Source organism: Stomoxys calcitrans, chromosome 3, assembly GCF_963082655.1.
Source record: "Stomoxys calcitrans chromosome 3, idStoCalc2.1, whole genome shotgun sequence".
Lineage (NCBI taxonomy): Eukaryota > Metazoa > Arthropoda > Insecta > Diptera > Muscidae > Stomoxys > Stomoxys calcitrans.
This window is the reverse complement of record NC_081554.1, coordinates 5,618,167-5,639,724: the sequence shown is the minus strand read 5'-3', so window position 1 is coordinate 5,639,724 and position 21,558 is coordinate 5,618,167. Positions and strand designations below refer to the sequence as shown.

Below are 21,558 nucleotides of genomic sequence, written 5' to 3'. Positions count from 1 at the left end.
TTTAAAGAAAATATAACAACAAACAATTGCCGGCCCCGGGACATGAACCTGGGTTTGCGAATCTATCAGTAGCATGTGAATTTTTGGTTGTGCAAATTCTTTCTCGCACGCAAAAAGCACGCTCAGTTTTTACAACCGACCACTTTCAGCAGTATCTTTTACTAGTTCGTTAAATAGTATTTGGGAGTCAAATCCATAAATAACCACATTTCTTAGAATTTTGCGTAAAATGAAATTGCAGGGACAAAATTCGCTTTAAAAGTTAGCTACTGAAATAGATTGGTTACTGGTTGGACAACTGGGTGCTGAGACAAAGAGAATATGAATACGTGTGAATTGTCATCAACACTACCGTAAAGGGCTGGGCATCGCTGCCATAGATACGCTTATAATGCACTAAAGCAATAGACGATTACTCATGGAAAACTATTATTTAAGTGGTAAGATCTTCAATAGACGTCAACTTGTTGTTCAGAAATCTCCAAATGTAAAAGGACTTCAAATATAAACGTTCCTTTGGATTACATAAACGTCTCTTTCGATTATGTAAACTCTCAAATTTAAAAACCATAAATTATTAAGTTTTTCTTTTTTTAAATATCGCCCTCCCGATGCTTTATAGATGATCATGTGTGAAAACCAAGTTATTTTATGAATCTAAATCCGAATTTTACTTAATTTTAAGTTCATGTTGACCTTTTAGTTCAACTCTAAATTTCTTTGAAAAAAGATGTATTTTCTTTTAAATATAACTGTTGATGTGATGTTAAACAAATGTTCTAAACTTTACCCATTAAAAACAAAAAACCCAATATATATATATTGGAAATGTGTGTTTGTGTATCATACTTGAAAAATATTTACGCTACATATTTCGATAAGTATTTATATTGTACTTTTATGATATTAATAAATAAAATCTAACATTTTTACTAAGTTTCAAAATATCAATAGAGTTTGCTTAAAGACAACCTTTACCGGCTTAAAAATCAACGAAAAATCAGCGTGGATCGGAGCCCAGAGCTACAAAATAAAAAATAATATTTATATTCCTTTTTTTTTGGTTTACGAACTTTTTTATTTTGGCGAATTGAAATGAAAACTCAAGTTAACACGAGATAACTTTAAAGTTAGCTTTCGCCAAACCACTATCGAAAAGATATAAGTGAATCGATTTCTACCAATTTTTTAAAAGGTTTCGTCTTTAAGTCAAATAAAAACGCGTTAAGTTCGATTGGGTCGAACCTTGTATAACCTCCACCTTGGATTGTGAAGTACTTTGCACGGTTTATCTTTATAGGCAGAAACTAAAAAGGATCATGCAACCAACTCCATGGTCTTTTAGGGCAACCACCGAAGGACGGTGGTGTATTCATTTTGTCATTTAGTTTGCAATACATCGAGTTATTTGCTTTTCGACCCCATAAAGTGTATACATTAGGGCGGGTTGATTTTTAAATCCTAATCCGTGTCTCTCGACTTAAAAATGTATATGTCCGCCCTATATAGTAAATGCTAGAAATAAAAGCTTTTTCCAAGTCAAGAAGCGCGGATTACGGTTTGATTTGAAATCGTTGGTTTCTTCGGAGAATTTCATGTAGAATACGTTTTTGCTTTACGATTTAAATTTTTTTATTCAACCATACAAATCAACTTGCCCTAATATACATTCAATCGCCCTAATATACATTCGTAAAATTTTAGGACGATCTTGCCATGTCCCTCATGTCCCTGTAATTACGCTACAAACTTTAATAATTAAGATGATGAGCTGGAAATTTGTACAGATTCTCTTTTTGTCCATAGGCAGGTTGAGTTCGATGATGAGCTCTATCGGACTATATCATAATAAATCCCCCATATAGACCGATTTGAGGTCTAAAACCCATTGTCAAATTGGCGCACTGATTTGTCTTAGGATTTTCGATATCTGTATTGAATATGGACCGGATCGGATAATATCTTGATATTGCCCCCATATAGACCAATCTCTCGATGTAAGGTCTAAGGCCTATAGAAGCTGCATTTCCGATTTCGCTGAAATTCCGTACCGTTAGTTTATTTAAAACATCCGTGCCAATTATATTCCAGTTAGGTTTATGTTTGCCATACATACTGATTCCTCGATTTAAGTTATTAGGCCCTTAAAAGGCACATTTATTACCCGATTACGTTGAAATTTGGCATTGTGAGCTGTGTTAATCAATTCGTCCCGATTGCGTTAGACCCTTAACGTCCGTGCTGGGTTTGACATAGATCAGACCATATTTCGACCGGCCGAACTCAATGTTCTTTTACTTGTTTTTCTAAATTTGTTTCCGGTATTTGGTTTAGGAAGTAAAATATTGGATTGCCCAAAAAGTAATTGCGGATTTTTCATATAGTCGGCGTTGACAATTTTTTTCACAGCTTGTGACTCTGTAATTGCATTCTTTCTTCCGTCAGTTATCAGCTGCTACTTTTATCTTGCTTTAGAAAAAAAGTGTAAAAAAGTATATTTGATTAAAGTTCATTCTAAGTTTTAATAAAAATGCATTCACTTTCATTTAAAAAATCCGCAATTACTTTTTGGGCAACCCAATAGGTTGATCAATTTATATGGGAGCAATATCAAGTTAGAGACGAGAACACCAGAAAAAATTTTCAGTTGTGGTTTTCCCCTTCTTATGGACAGTACAATGTTCGTTTTTCACCGTTAAAAAATTTTCACGATTACTTTTTTGCAACTTTACGAAAAAACCAATGATAAAATAAAAGTTTTATTAAAATTTTGACATACGTAATGAGGGAATATCCTACTGAATGAAATCAGCAAGTTTTTCTGCTAAAAATCTATTATCTAAATAAAGTAATCGGCGAAAAATATCGCGAAAAGCGAATATAGTACCAGCCTTAATGCTGGCAACATTTGTGATGTACTATGCCATGTAAAACTGCTCTCCAAAGAGGTGTCGCATTGCGGCACGCCGTTCGGACTCGGCTATAAAAAAAGAGGCCCCTTATCATTGAGCTTAAGCTGGAATCGGACTACACTCATTGACATGTGAGAAGTGGAATGTTCATGGGCAAAATTTGCATTTTGCATATTTCATATTAAATTTTTCGTACGATGTGTACAATTTTCAGAGTTGCTATCCAAGGTGGATTTAAAAAGGTGTTCTCGCACGAACAGCTGTTAACAGCCGGCCAGGTTTAACGGTATTATTTGTTTGCATTCTCTTTGTTCTTATCTTCTTTCCCGCATATTCTCTGCTCATATACGCACACATATACACACTCTAGCGGATTGCAGCATATGATTAGTGGTTGTTGTACAATTGAGACCATATTTAATTGTTTCGACATGCCTAAGAATATTGGCCGACAAGTAGAGTTGGCAAAATGTAGATGTCGCTATCGATACTATCGAAATTGTATTTTTTGTCTGAATGTCGATTGATATTGTTTCTTTGATACTATCGGCAAAGTTATTTTTTTTTTGCAAGATTTAACAAAACATATGCGATCCAACAATAATTTCATTCTATAAAATACATTGCGCCTATAGATGCCGCAATTTTAATCCGATTGGGTTCAAGTTTTGTATTATATTTGGTTTTATTCGGTCTGTCATATTGCTTCTATATAAATCGATCCCCTGATTTTTACTTCTCGCTTATGTTTGAAATATAGGTGATGGGAAATTAACGATAATATCGATATTATCGATCTTTAATATTAGAAATATAGAAAATATCGAATATGGCGATTATCGATAATCTGTAGAGCTCTACTGATAAGTAGTAAAATATGTAGCACCAGTGTAATACTGTGAGCACCACACAGGCTGGAACATTGAGGTTAGATCTGTATTGTGTTCGTTGCTGTCAAGAGAAGTTTAGCTGTGAGCTACCGTCCTCAGGTTGCGGATAGTGGAATGATCCATACGGAGTAGCTGCAACGACAGTTGTGGACAATCAGCGATATTGAGCGGAGAGTCTCAGTGAGAGGCAGTGCGGCATCGGCTCTTGCACAAATACTGAGTGCCTATCATGCTCGATATGACAAGGCAAGTTATTGGGGCCTTTAAATAACAAATGGTCACCTTGTTCCCACGGCGATTGGTCGGAACGAGCTTGGTCACATACAGTAGCTTGACGAAGATCGCCACCTCTACATGAAAATGTTGCTACAACAACAACGATCCAGACCTGCCAGGAGTCCCAGATCTTTCCCATTCGAAGAAAAAATTATATGCTGTTCCAGTACTACTTACAGCGCTGTTTTTGAAACAGGTATCTAAATGACCATCTTTATCGTTATCACCCATCGCCCAGAGATGACTGGTTGGATCTTTATGGTCTATAGAGGAAATAGCATTCACGCGAGTATGGGAGTGTTCTTGAGGATCATCTGCCGCCCAAACTATTTAATGAAGTTAACCTCATTCGGAAAACCAGAATAGTTTCGACTGAACAATGTTCTCATACCTCCATTCCTACAGGGGTATGATGGTATTCAAAGTGATAGACGTGTGTCCACCTTGTAACCAGAGACCATAGGTTACCTGTTTATCTGTTCAGCCGATCCCAATTAACTTACTATCAGATTACTGATGACAGGCGGATGTACCTACCGGATTGACCCTCAATGCACAACACACAATGCTACAACAACATCATCAGATTGAGTTCCACCCCACTCAACCAAGTTGAGTGGACATTTAATAAAACCTAGCAAGCAAACAAATAAGGGTTAAAGACGCAACATCTTGTTGTAGTCACATTTGTATGTAGAGGTGATGATCCTCGTCAAGCTCCTGCAGATGCTCGCCTACGGAAGCTTGACGTTCCGGTCCAAAGTACCGATCGCCGCGGGAATATGGTGGCCATTGGTTATTTAAAGGCGCCAATAACTCCCCTTATCATATGGAGCATCACAGGCACCTAGTATTTATGCAAGAGCCGGTACCGCCCGGCCTCTCACTGAGACTCTCCACCCGATACCACTGGTTGCCCGCGACTGCAGTTGCAACTACTTCATATGGAGTATTCCGCTAACCGCAACCTGTGCACGCAGCTAAGCAATTAGGAAGAATGCCAAATAGATTGCAGCACAAAGTTTCAGACTGTGTGGTGCTCATAGCTATCCCGTACCGGAAATTTATTCATTCGAACACTATAGAGATTCAACAGACGGACATGTGGATTTGCCAGTTAACGGAAATCAGTCAGTGGTGTCAACACAAAAACACCACGTTGACAACTATAACTTTAAACGGCGATTTTGCCTACCGACATAAATCAGGAACAATAATGGCTAACAGTTCTAGGTAATACATTATGTTTGGACAAAAATCTTTCAAAATAGAAATGATTCTCCAATTAATAGATTAGTTTTGGTACTTACTTGACAACACAGTTAGCAGGAATATGTAGTCGGAGAAAGTAATCAAGCCATATGAACCCAATTTATAGAAAATACTATTCTTCTCCAAATTCAGATTAAGACTTTCTCCAACAGACTGTAAGGAATAAAGATGATATGGCACACGTTAGATATATAAAAAAAAACTTAAGGCATTATAAAAAATTGGCAGCCTCAAAGATCCCTAAAGGCTGTGTGTCTCGAATGAAACGGGGTTTGTTCAAATAGCTGCAAAAAACTTGCAAGGGTGTACTTTTGAGACATACAACCTGTGAGGGTCTGGCGCCTATTTTTAATAAGGAAATGTTCGTCATATTAAATGCAAGAAAAACTTTGCTTTTGACATGTGTAAGCCAAATCATAGATTTAAACCCATTATTTGTATATTCTTTGTACAAAAAATGTTATGGCTTTAAATCTTAAAATTTAAGAATACGCTGTTATCTTGCTTTTTTGAAAACTTAAAACTTTTGTTATAATAGTTGGAAGCTTTTTAATATGTTTTTAAAAATTTTGGAAATACCTTTCCAGGAGCTTGCTTTAAGAGTTAGCGGGTGAGGAGAGAGAAAACATTAAGTAAAGGGTTAAGGGGTTGTACTTTAAATACTTTACAGTAAAAATGTTAGGGTTAAGTTGATTATAAACTGCTGCTGCAGCTTACCTTGGGATCGTAGCGGCGGTATTGATCAAGACCCAGACCTGTAAAAATAGATAAAATGTATGTTAAAGAAATTTTTGAGTGCATATTTACATCTAAAAATAGTTAGTAAAGCTTAAAAATGCACATACCCTCTGGCTGTTTCATACCGGGCGTCATGCTAGTTAGAAAATCTGTTGGGGTCATAAAGATCTCATGGCGATCATCCGATGTGGCTACTTGTATGGTAGCAAAATAGCGAAATACTTTATCGGGAGTAGAAAATTGTCGAATGCGATTTTCGTATTCAACAATCTGAATTTGAAGCAAACGTAAAAAACATTTAACAATGGAGAGGAGTTACAACTTTTAAATTATAGACGACTTAGAAAACAAAGTGAATCAAAATTTTAAACAAAACTAAAAGAAAAATAAAAAAAAAAAAAATCTTAGCCTAGAGGAGGAAATAGTTCAAAAATTTCAATATTTAAAAAAATGTGCTTTTATATCCGACACTACTTGCCCACTAGATTCAGGATTTTATCATATACGGATTTTCTCTTGAAAGCTCCATTAAGGAAATGGGATTTTTCTCTTATATCTCTTAAACGCTCCATTAGGGAAACGGGATTTTTCTCTTAATGTTTTAGCTCAATAATAAGAACCCCCCTTTTTAAGCTGTGTCCGAACGGCGGGCTGCTTAGGTACATCACTTCGTTGCGAAGATTTCTATGGCTTGATACCTCACACATGTAGTTAGAGATGTTGTTGTTGTTATTCACTGAGGCGGCAGCCCTTGCCGATAAAGAACTCCATCGGGTCAATCCGGTGCGTACACCCGGCTGCCATTGGATTGTGTAATTAGAGATGTTCTATATTAGTTGCGTGGCTTATAATTGTGGAAGATAATAGATGATATTTTGCCATATTTAGTCCTTTCTCATCAAGCGAGTATATGGGGGGAATCGAAACCACAAACCCCACCCTATCGAGGCGATCTTGGTAAGCGGTACCGAGATCATTTAGAAAGTCAAAATTCAGTACTAACGGTACTAAAATTCAGAACTAAAAAAATTAATGACAAAAGCTCAATGCTATATTTTCCTTTAGTTGTCGGCTTTATATTTGATGGATATTAAGAAAAACTAGAATATTTCATTTAGTGTGAACTTTGGATAATTAGTGAATTAAACTCAGGTTAAGCTTATTGGTCGATAATTTGCTGTCGAGAACCTACATATTTCTGTTAGGTTATGGTGTTCATTCGAAAAAATACAAAAGTAGTGACATAACATTATAACGGCCTTATTCACAAAACTCAATAAAGCCTTAAAATAAATTTATTTGAAATCTGTCAAATCAACCTATTTCAAATCTACATTAAGTTTTGTGAATACCGGTGTAAATGTTTTCCTACTGACTGTGACAAAGCTTTAGGAAGAATTTGCCTTTCTTGTTTAAAAGTTGTTAGTAAGAAAATAGTATTGTTAGCATAGCAAACACGGCTTTAAATTGAAGCAGAAAATTACCATCTGGTTGTTTCATTCCCGGATAAATGGAACGCAAAAAATCATCTGGAGTCATACAAACAGTTGTTCCTTGTGAAGTGGTCAAACGTACAGTGGCAAAATAACGAAAGATTTTATCGGGTGTGGAATATTGTCGAATGCGGTTTTCATATTCAATAATCTTAATAAAACGAAAATAAAAATATAAAAAAATAATAAAAAAAAAATGGAAAAAATAAAAACCAAAATGAACGAAAAATAATTTTAAAATGGGCTATACCTTTCTTTCCCTAAATCCAACTTTTTCCTTGGCTCCTCGAACGCTTTTTGATTTTTCTTCTAGAGAATCATCTTTTCCCTCAGCACCTTCGACTTCGCTGTCACTTTCGCTTTCAGAATCAGTTGCCGCTTTAGAATCTTTTGATTTCTTATCCTTTTTACGCGATTTTTTTTCAACATCAGCTGGTTCGACACCTGCATCTGCATCCACTTTGGGCATTATAAAACGTTTTACTCTGAAATTGTAAAAATAAAATTGTTTCCTCTTCATTTTGTTTTACTCATTTTTCTAAAGTATAGCGAAAGCAAAAAAAAAAAAAAAAGAAACAGATATTCGAATATATTGCAAAAATTAACATTTTTTAAGGAATTGTTTCTAACGGCAATGAAGCTGGGGGAATGTTGAACTTGAGACAAATGGTAAGTTGTTGTGTTTTTTGAAGTCATATTCAAACCCTGGTAGAAGAGAAAATAGGACTTTAGTCAATGTCAATTTAAGCGACTTAACAGAGATTGCTCCAAAGAGGTGCGCCAGTTATTCAACAGTTAAATTTATAATGATATCATCAGTGGTTTTAGAGTCGATGATCAACTATCACAATTGACCTTGGATGAACTGTCATTTACATCATAAAATCAACTAAAGCGCAGAGCCTGAGCTGACTAATTTGGACTACCTAAACAATGTCCTCAATTTATCTCTGGAAACTCCTTAGAGTTCAATGTCTTGAAAATGAGCAGAGTGAAACTATTACACAATCCCATGGCAGCCGGTTGAACGTACCGGATTGACCCGATGCATTCCTTCTTCTGCAAGGCATGCCGCCTCAGTGTATAACACACTGCTACAACAACAACACAAGCGATACGAGTAAGAGAATCATGCAGACAGATCTACCTTTTCTTTACACTAGCAAAGGCAATTGAGGCACCACTTTTACAGAGTCTTTTTGCAGAAATACAACGACAGCTTTGACCGTGGCTAATATTTGCAATAATAGCATGTCCTTACAGCACATTAAGCCATGGTCTCAACCGGGGCAAAATCCGTCAATGGTTCTTGACATTTTGGCTTTTGATACAAAGTCATACAAACACTCCCTTCTTTATGAGGCTGAAACGTTTAAAATCAAACTATGTGGCTGTTAGTTGTATGTGGAATTTGGAAAAATAGGCAATTCTCCAAGTTGGGGTGATATCTTCTACACGGCTGCTTGGCCTCTAAATATTGTTTACTCTACCACCCTCCGGACGGAATCGAGATTATTTCATATACGGACAATTTTGCAATCATGGCTTTATATTTAGGCTCTGTAGCTGTAAAGAATGCTGGAGACGATTGCGTAGCCATCCCCACCAGATATAAATACAAGAGCACCTTTTGAAGGCCAACGCAGCGGAGAGGTTAGCTTGTCCGCTATACCGCTGAACGCTTGGGCTCGAATCGTGGCGTGACCATCAGAAAAAATTTTCAGCGGTGGTTCTCCCCTCCTAATGCTGGCAACATTTGTGAAGTACTATGCCATGTATAACTTCTCTCCAAAGAAGTGTCGCACTGCGGACTCGGCTATAAAAAGGAGGCCCCTTACCATTGAGTTAAACTTGAATCGGTTTGCACTCATTGATATGTGAGAAGTTTGCTCCTGTTCTTAGTGAAATATTCATGGGTAAAATTTACATTTTTTTAATTTTTTGAAGGCGTTAAAAGTATTCACAAATCGTTGTACGTTCAGTATTACAAAGAAAGTTTAAAACATTTTGTCCAAACACAGTAGCTAAAATGTATGGAAATACGATCCCATATATGTAGTCACAAGCTCAATGTAAACATTGTTTGGCATTATTTTAACATCCAAACATTTAAGTCTTTTCGTTTTGATGTCATAACGTTTATATCTTAAACCCCATTTACTTACTTGGTCCAGTCCATTATCGAAATGAGAAACAGAGAGCCTACAATAAAATGGAATATCCTAGTAATGTTGGGTGTAATCTGCTTTTTATGGCCAAAATTCTTATGACCGCGAGCATTGAATGGTGTGCCATTTTCACTCGAAGGAACGTTCATCCGTTTTACGACAGCTGGTAATAGGCCAAAAGATCCTCTAGCCAAAACACGATGGGGCTGCACAAATTGTGCAGCCATGGTGCCACATTGTCGCAGTATTGACATAGTCCGCAAGCACCTGGAAATTTGGCAAAATCACACAATTGAAACAATATATTTAACAATTTGCTCTATCAAATTCTCGGCTACTCACTTTTATTTGTCTCAAGTTCAACAACAGGGCATTGATATTGAATCTTAATTAGTTTGTATATGTTGCTGATGCTATTTTTAGTTTTTCCTTTCAATTATTATTGTAAAATCGGGAGTTTTTTATTTGTCCAGAATTAGATTTGCAAAGTCGAAGTAAATAAGTCAGCTGTTCGAATAATCGATTGTTAGATTTTTAGTGATAAAAAAAAACGAATTATCGAGTCATCGACTTTTAGAGATTTTGGGTGTGTGCCAATTGGTAAGAAAGTTGATTGATGGCAGTGGTACGGAGGAGGCCACCTTAGCGCAAATCGTACAAAAATTGGGGCTTTCAGGGGCTCAGGAAGCCAAATCGGGAGATCGGTTTGGAGGCTGGCATGTCCGCTTATGACGCTGAAAGCCTGGTTCGAATCTAGTAACGCAATTCTTTAATTTATAACGAAATTTATCGGCAAAAAAATTCTTTGTCAACAGAAACCGCTTACTTTTTTCTTTGGCAACTCTATCCCAAACATGAAAGCACAAAGAGGAAACAGTTTGCTTAAACAGCTGTAATGTCTGCTTTCCCATTTTCAGCTGACAAAAACTGCTGTTTTTGCAAAAAAATTTTCTATTTTGAATAACAAATTTTCGTTGAGTGTAGTGCATAAAATATGCGCCAGAGCATTTTTATGTCTCACCAAAGTAAACTTTTTGCTGTGTTTTGTTTTAGTCATATCCAGTGCAAGTCAGATGTTATGGATAGAATATCAGTGCAAAGTTGCACTGGTATGTTATCGATATCATGCAATAACAGATGGAAAGAACTGATTAGTCGTGATAGTACTAAAATAAAACGCAGCACTTATCAATTGGCACACACCCTTTATATGTGTATGTGTGTGTGAGTGAATGTGTCTCAGCTCGTTGAACTGAACGAAGAATCCACTTTCTGGTGTTGCCATTTGCCGAAAGGGCATTGCCATTTATGGCTTCACTTAGATAGTGACTTTTATAACGGATTTTGGTGATTTAAAGTTGTTTTGTTAAACTGAACAAAATAAAAAAAAATAAAATAATAGAAAAGAGTGGAAAATGGATTTTCATATGCCAATTAGCGATATGCTCATCACTGTTCCAAACTAATGGCTGCAGTCTTGAGCTGCTATCACACGATATGTGCGTGCTGTCACTTTTTGTGTTCATAAAACTTTCCTTATATACGTCAAATATCTTTGAGAATACATATACATTTACAGTATATATCGTTTGATAACAGTTTTACTCAAGTTTAAGTTAAATTACAAGGGACATCGATTTACAATCAAGTTCAACTTACCGCTGGGCAGACTGATGAGCCTTGATCGGTGAAGATTATACTGAAAATCGCTCTCTCCAAAAATCGGCTGCAGAATCACCAATATTAAGTAACTTTTTATGGACCTGGGTGAATTTACATATGATTGAAAATATGTCTTTATAGACTTAAGGGTGTGGGAGATGAATACTTCGTATTATAGTATGCCTCCTATTCTATGTAGGTGAATATTTCACACCGCATGACCCTGCGTATCACTGATCTACCTTGTTTCTTTACATAGAACTCATGTCGCCAACAAAGTTACAACTTGGTAATGGTGTCGTAATGCTGTTTTTGTTTTCAAATATGTCCACATTTAATTGCTACTCTAATTGCATCCTGCTGCTGGAACAGGCAAAAGTGCCACAACAAATTTCACAGAAGCATAAATCGTACGAATCCATTTAACAACAATTGCTCAGTGCTCAGCAGCCAAAGGTGAGTCACGTTTGTCATAACAAAACTAAAAACTCCTCAGAACTAGGACTCTGGCTTCTGTCTTTGGCGTCTGATGTTCGATGGGGGGTGAACTCATACAAATGGTCAGGAACAAATTTCACACAGATAACAAAGACAACACTAAGCTGCAAATGCATTAGCCACATTGAAGGTAAGGCCGAAAACTGGTCCTAAAAGGATTGCTGACTTCTAGCACTCGTGACGAGTGCACAATGAAGTTGTGATATCAAAACAGGAAGTTCAGTGTTTGCCTGTTTTCGGTCTTTTGTTGCTTGGCCATGAACATCGGATTTGAATGCACCTTTAACAAAAGCATCGGCATTTAGCCGGAATAGTTAAAATACTTGTATGCAGATGCTTCAGCTCCTCAATCCTTCTGTCCAGTGACTCTCGATAAAAGAGTTGTTATTTATGACAGGCGTCATTTATGCAGGTCTCCATCATAATGGATAACAATAAAAAGGTATAGTCTGGTGATATCAGAACCAAAGCAGGTAGGAAGTTGAGAATGGTTTATATGCCCCTATGTACGAAACAATCACTTTTGATAGAGGTTTGTCTAGATTCCATAAATATGTCGAAATAGATTGAAGGCAGTCAACAACAAGAACATTTATAAAACAAGAAGTTGATAGGAGATTCTCACGAATTTCCAAATGACATTCTCTGAAATATCCTAATTATCAAACTTAAGAGCCAGATGCATTTCTATATGAGAGGGTGCAAAACTGGCGCTTTGTTTTCATTTTCTATAATGTCCTATTGGTCAAACATTGTCGCCAGGTGTATCATATGGCGATAGCAAAATTGGTGCCTAATTTTAAAAGATAAATTGGAAAACTCACATCATTGGGATTTTGAAAAAATGACACACCTACCCATCGAAATCGAGTTTTTGCAGTGTTTGGAATGAACGAGTGCAGGAAATCATCTTGAGCCTTTGTTTTTAGAGATGGAGAATTGTTCTCCGTTCAGCCTTAAAATCATATGCTATGTTTTATTGAAGTCCTATCCAGAACAAGTCAGATGTTTTGGATAAAATATCAAATCAAAGTTGTACTGCTAAGTTATCGATAACATGCAATAACAGATAATACGAAACGAATAATTGCGATCTGAGCTATATAGAACTAAAATAAAACATGGCAATATATTCAGTCCGGGTCTCTACTTTGTGCCCTCTCTCAGGTCTATATGGGGTCTATGTCGAAAACTGGACCGCGTTTACCATGATTGGCGCCTCTGTATGGGGTGTAATCGAAAAATGAACCTATGCCATCCACGATTGGAGTGTAACAAGGGGATCAGCGCCTTCTCTGTGATTGGCACGATCGGCATGATTAGGATGCCGGGTCATATCGGAGCGAAAAGGAATGAAAGAGCAGAAGATTTGGCAGTGAAGGCCATTGGGTTGCCGTCAATAAACTTGTTTAACCCGAAACCTTTCGGGTCGGTGCAGTCCGAGTTAAGGGCGTGATTGACGCATGCAACACTGTGGAACTGCGAAACGGTCGGTAGATCGCCAAAAATCCTATGGGGAGATCCGGATCATGAGAAGACGAGCCTATTACTGAAAGGAAGTAAGAAGGAGGCAGTATAGATTTCGGTATTATAACGGGACACAAGACTACGAGCTTACTTATGCAAAATCGGTGCGGCAAGTGATAGCATGTGGGAAAGATGATGATCCTTCATCAACACCCATGGACTACATGTATGTCGTGTTTAACGCACATGCTTGCCATCACGGCCCAAACCTGCGAGGCCCAAGGGTGAATACAATGCGTCAACCAACACCCCCACATGTGGTAACGCACACATGAGTACCAATTTGACCCCACGTATTTGGACGTGTCCACCTCCATGGTTAGGAGCGGAGTACTACCTAAAACTCCTTCCGACCTATGGGTCACGACACCAGGTTGAAAACCCAACTCCACGCCGAGCTTATGCTCTACCCGCGATTTGGGTACAAACCACAGCCACCACGTTGCTCCCTTCTGGGGTCTCACCATTGCCAGGCAGGAACCGAAGTTCCAGGGGCTCCTGACACCCGTGGTACCAGATTAAAGTCTGCGGTCAGTCTTCGTAGCCTTAAAAGACTACTACCAGTAGAACCTCAAACAGTTCCGGACTGGTCACTGGTCACAAATGAATCGCCCTAAGCCGTCCTTAAGTCAGCATACAAAAGTATGCACCAAAACAACATACAACAGGACGATATACACAAACACAAACAGGACACGGCAGCCCTCACGGGCTACGCCACACATATCTGCCTCAACGCGGCCACCCTCACGGATGACCGAACACAACCACAAAAGCTACGATGGAAAAACGCCGCTGCATCAACATGGGCAAGGCAGGTGCCAGGTCATGTCATTCGAAGCACCAAATCACTTGGTCGCGCCAGTACAGCAACATCTCGTTATGGATAACTAGTGTGTATTCATCCCTCCACTAAGTCTTGTCCGTCTCCTAAGAAATACTTCCCGTGAAAAGGTGGCCAGCCTTGCAACAGTCCTCTCGTCTTCAAGGGCCCTACAGAAATCCCACACCGCCTCGCTAATTAGTCGCGGACAAATTCCTCTGATGCGAAAATGCATTAAAGGAACCATGTCCCGTCAGTATGAAGCCCAGACTTAGGCTGAAGCCAAAGTCTGGGCGGTCTCTTACGAACGTCGCGCCACGAATACGACCATTGTCACAGTTCGTCCATCTAGTTCTCGACCTATCATCAAGACACTCCAAGAGGATTGCGTTGAGCCGCCTAACATCCCCATCTGCAAGCTCAGAAGCGGTGAGCCAATCCTCACGCACTAATGCAATTCCCTTTTTCAGACTATACAGAACGGCCATGTAACTCACGAGTAAATCAAGCGGGGGCGCGCCAAGCAATACCCGTAGTGCATCTATCGAAACAAGCAAGCCTACACGCAGGCAAGCAAGCCAGCAATGCCACCCTCTGACAAGAGAGGATCCTCTTTCGTCCTAAGACTGTCGCAGCAATTCCGTGCCATACAGGAGCTCCATAAGTTGCGCAAGCAACAAATAGACCACCATATATGGACCGAACAGCGCGACGACTAAGACCCCAATCTTCTTCAACCGATCTAAATGGACCAGGAAACCCATTCTCTCCGAAACAGCCACTCCCAGATATTTTACGAGCGCTACATTCCTGATGTTAGCTCCACCAGATCGAAACGTGGGTGGACGTTTTCGCGACAAGATGCCCTTGAGCAATATTATCACCAACACGATCGCTCCATTCGCGCACAATGACCATGGCAGCAGCATGGCACAGCAAGTCTGGAATCTCCTTCAACCAGGATGAGCAGGTCATCCGCATATGCATTGATTTTAAAGGACTTAGCGAGACGTCCCAGCAGGGGATCCATCATGAGGTTCCATATATATGGAGCACAGATGGACCCCTGAGGGCATCCACGCTGAATATGCTTCCAAACCGTATCGCTAGCAACAACCACGCAAGCTCTTCTATCACAGAAGTAACTACGCCAGAGAGAAAGTTCCCGACAACCTATTTCGCCTAACGCGCCTTTGAAATCGACAAATATGCCAAGGACATATTTGGCGCTCGATTCTCTCACACAGTTCTGCACATGGATCCAGGCATCCACAGTGCTCTTTTCCTCCTGAAAGCCGAACTGGTACTGAGAAATACCCTCCTCGTAGCCTTAAAATAAGAATCAGGAGGACCACCCCAACCCCCAAACACCCCTAAATCGGACATATTTACCGACCCTGGCAATATGGGACTCAAATGAAAGGTATTTGGGAATAGAATACGAATCTTATATCCAAATGTGGGACCGCGTTTCTGGGGGTCCACCCCTTCCCCAAAACACCTCCCAAACAGGACTTATTTACTTACCATGGCAATATGGGACTTAAATAAAAGGTATTTGAGTGTAGAATACGAATCTGATGGGACCAAGTGTTTGGGGGGCCGCCCATCTCCGAGAACATACCCCAAAGAGGTCAAATTTACGACAGCAATATGGGACTCAAATGAAAGGTCTTTGGAAGTAAAGCACGAATCTCATATCAATGTTCGGAAAAAGTGTCCATGGTGCCGCCCCACTCCCATAACACCCCATATGAGGCTCAAAAATGAGGTATATTGGAGTAGAACACGAATCTGATTTATATTTTCAAAGCCAAGTGAATGAGTGGCCGCCCCATCTCCCAAAACACCATCCAAACCGTTCAGTTTGCCGACTACGAAAAAATTGAGTTCAAATGAAGGGTATTTGGAAATTCAGGACCAACTGTCTAGGGGACGTCCCACAACCATAACAACCCACAAGTACGTATGCTCACCAAGACAATGTGGGTCTTCAAGACAGTGAAGCTCGATATTCATAGTTTTTAGGGCCCCTACACCAAACGGGACATATTTGCTGGCTTTTTCAATAAGGGTTTTAAGTGAATGGTATTTGAGTTGAAAAATCGAATTTTATATCCAATTTTGAGCCCAATGGCAATATGGGGTTCAAATATATATACGATTATAGCACGTTGCTGATATATTTCCAGGGCTTAGTGTTTGGGAAAGCACCCACTCCGCAAAACACCCCTAAATCGGCCATATTTACCGACCATGTCAATGTGGGGCTTAAATGAAAGGAATTGGAGAGTAGAGCAAGAATTGATACCCACTTTCGGGGCCAATTTTCTGGGGGTCTACCCTTTTCCCAAGATAACCCACAAACAGCAATTTTTTACTGACCATTGCAATATGAGACTCAAATAAAGGTATTTGGGAGTAGAATACGAATTTTATATCTAAATGTAGCACTATGTATTTAAGGCATCACCCATTCCCAAATGATTGGTATTTGAGATGAGAAAACGAATTTGATAACCTATTTTGGGACCATGTGTTTCGGGGACGGCTCATCCTGTAAACTCCCCTCAAAACCAATGGCAATATGGGTTTCAGATAAAGGCACTTATATTGTTAAACTGTTTGTCAAGCGATATAATATTTTCGTAGTATGGTATTTCACTAAAAGCTCTGTGGAAAATAAATAATCCAAGACGAGTATCATTCGCCATTGACGTTAACGTCTCTTCCATGATTGTCTTTAAAGAAAAATGGTTCGATAATGCCACCAGCTCATAAAGCACATTAAACGGTCGTACATTCGGGATGCTTCGGCAAACTCTGGTACTGCATGTGGCTGTTTATCATACTAGATGCGACAGTTTTTCTTGTTTATGTATAAATTTAACCGGAAAAGAGCCTAAACGCTCAACACAATTTTTCCATAAAGCAGTGGATATCCATGGATCGAATTTTGATATAAATTTCAACGATTTGTGGTCATTGCTCGTTTGAGAGTTTCCCAATGATGAAATGGCAGAGTACACTGAACACTTTTCACTTTCACAAATGATGTTTGAACACAGCTATCACTACACATTTAACACTTCAAGATTTGTCTTTTTAAAAACAGTTCATGATTAAAAATTTGTAATTTCCTTATATTTTTTTATTTGCTCATTAATATCAACACCATTCAATTAATTAAAGTTACTTTTTCTTTCTATTGAATTGTTTGAAAATTTGTCTTTTTTAATTGCCCTTCAAGCAGCAGTGGAAAATGATAATCTTTTGTTAGAGTAGGTTCGGTAAAAATTTAATTTCAATTGCCACAAGCACTTGTCCATTTCCGCCTGCGAAGGAAAGTGGCTGCCTGGCTCAATTTTTCCATTGAACTGTGCTTGTGTGGGTCAACCCACCATCATTGTCTGAGGCACAATTCATTAAAATTTCATTAATTTTTGGTACGCTCTCATTGTTTCAATATTCAATTGCACTTGGCTCATGGCTTTGAAGGGCTGCCGTTTGTGTGGGATCATTGTTGTTGGCAGAGATTTAAGTATGCCTGGGTAAAATATTGCACTATGGCCTCTTTTGTCGACATTGTCATGGTTGCCATTGTCAGTGCTATGGTTGTTAATTATGAACTGAGAATATTTATGGTACCTGCCGATATTGACCTTGAATTTGATATCCGCATAATAAAGGAAATATGGACATGACACCACCAGAGGGCAATATGCCACCATTACCACCACCAACAGCACTAACAATAGAGGGCCTCGCTCGCTTACCCACAACAGCATGAACTGGTGCAGATCAATAGGTGAACATAAATCTCAGTTTCTATGAGGAACTCAAAAAGTGGCAAACAAAGAAATCGCTACGTTTGTATTATTGTGGTTGGGTTACCTGATGCTGTTGCGCCCTTTCAGGGCTAGTAGCGGACTGCCTTTCTTTTTGTTGTTTGGTTTTTAGCCAAATCCGCAGACTAAACAAAATGCCTTTGTCTCCTTGGTGTTCGAGATGTCGATGGAGGGGTGTTTGCTGCCGTTGAGACTTTGGCAACATGAATAATGGCCAAGTTAATTAGCAGAGCTCATCAGTCAATCCGTCATTTGTATTGGCCAAAGGCAAAGCCCTGTGCAACAATGTATGAATGTTTTGCCTTTTTACTGTGGCATCAGCAGTAGCGCAGACCCTGCGAGCACAGTAACCCTAAATTGGAGGTCTTCAATTTCTATGACTTGTTTAGTTTTTTTGCATAAATCCGACGACAGCCAATTTTCAAAGGCAGTTGATGTATTGGTTATAAAATTCAACTACTTTGAGCAGGACAATAAAAAAATAATAACTTATGGGAGGAAACTACTTAAGTTTCAATATGCATGGAACAATGGGAAAAATATATTAGTTCTAGGGCAATATGGGAATACGTAAAAAATGCTATGGAATTTTATGTTGGATTAAAAGCAAGAGTACCATTATAAAATAAAGGCAAAGCGAGCTAATTTTGGCTAGTTCGATTCTGGGATATGATTTCTGCTAAAAATTTACAGAGTTCAAGATTGGCTGAAGCCTTCAGGCCATCAAGAAGCCAAAACTTTATGAGAGGACCAATCTATTCTATGCACCGGGTCTTCTCCGCTGCGTCTTCTTACACTCTATACCTTTTATTTTAGGTCTATGTTACCATGGTTCTTAAAAAAGTTCTGTTTGAAGGAGTTTTGAGGTTGGAATGGCTTCTTAGTCGTTTTGTCCCAAATGTGAATATCAAATTCGTGTTTTACTCTCAAATACCTTTCATTATTATGAGAGGACCCATCTATTCTATTCTATGAACCGGTTCTCTCCGCTGCGTCTTCTTGCACTCTATACCTTTTATATGAGCTCTATGTTACCATGATCCTTAAAAAAGTCCTGTTTGAAGGTTTGAGGGTGGAATGACTTCTCAGTCATTTTGTCCCAAATGTGAATATCAAATTCGTGTTTTACTCTCAAATACTTTTCATTTCAGCCCGTTATTGTGATTGTCGGTAAATATGTCAGATTTGTGGGTGTTTTGGGGGTGGGATGGCCACACAGACACTAGGCCCTAAAAATACTTCAAATACATTTCATTTGAGTATGATATTGCCTTGGTCGTTATAAATGTCCAGTTTGGGAGGTGCTTTTGGGATAGGGCTACTCACCAACAACTTGGCCCCACAATTGGCTATCAGATTCGTTTTCTGATCATGCCTGATAGCAGTTGGCCTAAAACTTTATAGTGAAATTTTTACTATACTCCAAAATACCTTTTTTTGTGTACCAATATGGTCCTGATCGATATGATCCTAAATTCGTACTCGTCACCCAAATACATTTTATTTGAAACTAGCTGACCCGGGCCAGCTCCGCTGCGCCTTCTCTTACTTTATATGGAACAAAAGTTTCCTTGGAATATTTATTTTCGACAATTAAAGAGCTTTTAGTGAAATACCATGCTACGAAAATAGTATAGCGCTTGACAAACAGTTTAACAATATAAGTGCCTTTATCGGAATCCCATATAATCTTTATTGGCCTACGAATTTAAGTTTGGATGTAAGGTGTACTCCATTCTTAAAATACCTTATTTTAGCCCGATATTCTCATGATATCTGATTTAGGGGTGTTTTCGGGGGTGAGGTGGCCCTGAAAAAATATGGTCCTATATTTGGATATCAAATTCGTATTCTACTCCCATATACCTTTATTTGAGCCCCATATTGCGGTGGTCAGTAAACAATTGCTGTTTGTGGGGTATTTTGGGAAAGTGGTAGACCCCCAGAAAATTGATCCCGAAAGTGGGTATCAATTCTTGCTCTACCCCCAATACCTTTCATTGAAGCTCCACATTGACATGGTCGGTAAATATGCCCGATTTAGGGGTGTTTTGAGGAGATTGGTGGTCCCCCAAATTCTAAGCCCTGAAAATATATCAGCAGCGTCCACTTTTCTCATATATCTATATATCATTGATTCGAACCCCTATATTGCCACTGGCCTCAAAACTGGATATCAAATTCGTTTTCTAATTTCATTTAAACTCCTTATTGCAAAAGTCAGCAAATATGTACGGTTTGGGGTATTGGCCCTAAGAACTATAAATATTTAGTTCCACTCTCTTTAAGACCCAAATTGTCTTGGTGAGCAAATACGTCCTATTTGGGGGTTGTTATGGTGGTGGGACGTCCGCTAGACAGTTGGCCCCCCAATGTTGATATGAGATACGTGGACTACTCCCACATACCTTTAATTTGAGCCCCATATTTCCATAGTCGGCCAACATGACCGGCTTGGGGGGTGTTTTGGGGGGATGGGCGGCCACTCAGTGAGTTGGCCTTGAAAATATATATCGGATTCGTGTTCCACTTTAAAAACTCTTTTATTTGAACCTCATATTGCAATAGTCAGAAAATACTTACTATTTGGGTGGTGTTGTGGGGGTGGCGTGACCCCGTAGACACTTTTCCCGAATATTGATATCAAATTCGTGCTTTACTCCCAAATACCTTTCGTTTGAGCCCCATATTGCTATGGTCGTAAATTTGTCCCCTTGGGGTATGTTTTTGGTGAAAGGCGCCCCCCCCCAAACACTTGGTCCGACAATTGGATATCAGATTCGTATTCTACATTCAAATACCTTTTATTTAAGCCCCATATTCCCATGGTCACTAAATAAGTCCTGTTTGGGGGGTGTTTTGGGAAAGAGGTGGACCTCCAGAAACGTAGTCCCACATTTGGATATCAGATTCGTATTCTACTCGCAAATACCTTTCATTTAAGCCCCATATTCCCATGGTCAGTAAATAAGTCCTGTTTGGGGGCTGTTTTGGGAAAGAGGTGGACCCCCAGAAACGTAGTCACACATTTGGATATCAGATTCGTATTCTAATCCCAAATACCTTTCATTTGAGTCCCATATTTCCATGGTCGGTAAATATGTCTGATTTGGGGGTGTTTTGGGGCTTGGAGTGGTCCCCCTAGCACTTAGTTCGACAATTGGATATCAGATACGTTTTCTTATCCTAAATACCTTTCATTTGAGTCCTATATTGACGTGATCGGTCTAAATGCATGTTTGGTAGGTTTTAGGGTGGGGCGGCCCCCTAGGTACCCCATCCGAAATTTGGATTAATAATTTTTATTTTAAGTGTACTATATGAGAGCATACAAAGTTTCGCTTAAATCGCACAACCCGTCTCCGAGATTTGGCGTTTCTGAAAATTAGGGTAAGGGGGAGAGTCCGTCCCCCCTTCAGATATCAAAAAATGTAGTACCCTTTTCATTTTC

At 39.0% G+C, this 21,558-nt stretch overlaps 1 protein-coding gene across 4 annotated transcripts in view; it reads right to left on the bottom strand.

Annotated features, from left to right (window-relative positions):
- The window catches only part of LOC106080812 (calcium uptake protein 1 homolog, mitochondrial), a 34,110-nt gene extending 23,854 nt beyond the window's left edge, over positions 1-10,256 (bottom strand). Inside the window, exons 1-7 of one of the 4 annotated variants that reach the window (XM_059365240.1) lie at positions 10,092-10,256; positions 9,747-10,016; positions 7,832-8,066; positions 7,573-7,732; positions 6,068-6,105; positions 5,930-5,944; positions 5,389-5,503 (exon numbers count right to left, since the gene is read on the bottom strand). In XM_059365240.1, coding sequence (XP_059221223.1) covers positions 5,389-5,503; positions 5,930-5,944; positions 6,068-6,105; positions 7,573-7,732; positions 7,832-8,066; positions 9,747-10,003 — 820 coding nt within the window. In that variant the 5' untranslated portion in view covers positions 10,004-10,016; positions 10,092-10,256. Of the gene's footprint in view, positions 1-5,388; positions 5,504-5,929; positions 5,945-6,067; positions 6,106-6,195; positions 6,359-7,572; positions 7,733-7,831; positions 8,067-9,746; positions 10,017-10,091 lie in introns of all 4 variants that reach the window. The other 3 variants (XM_013242379.2, XM_013242383.2, XM_013242382.2) reach the window with 3 other exon arrangements.
- Between the last annotated feature and the right edge of the window lie 11,302 nt (positions 10,257-21,558).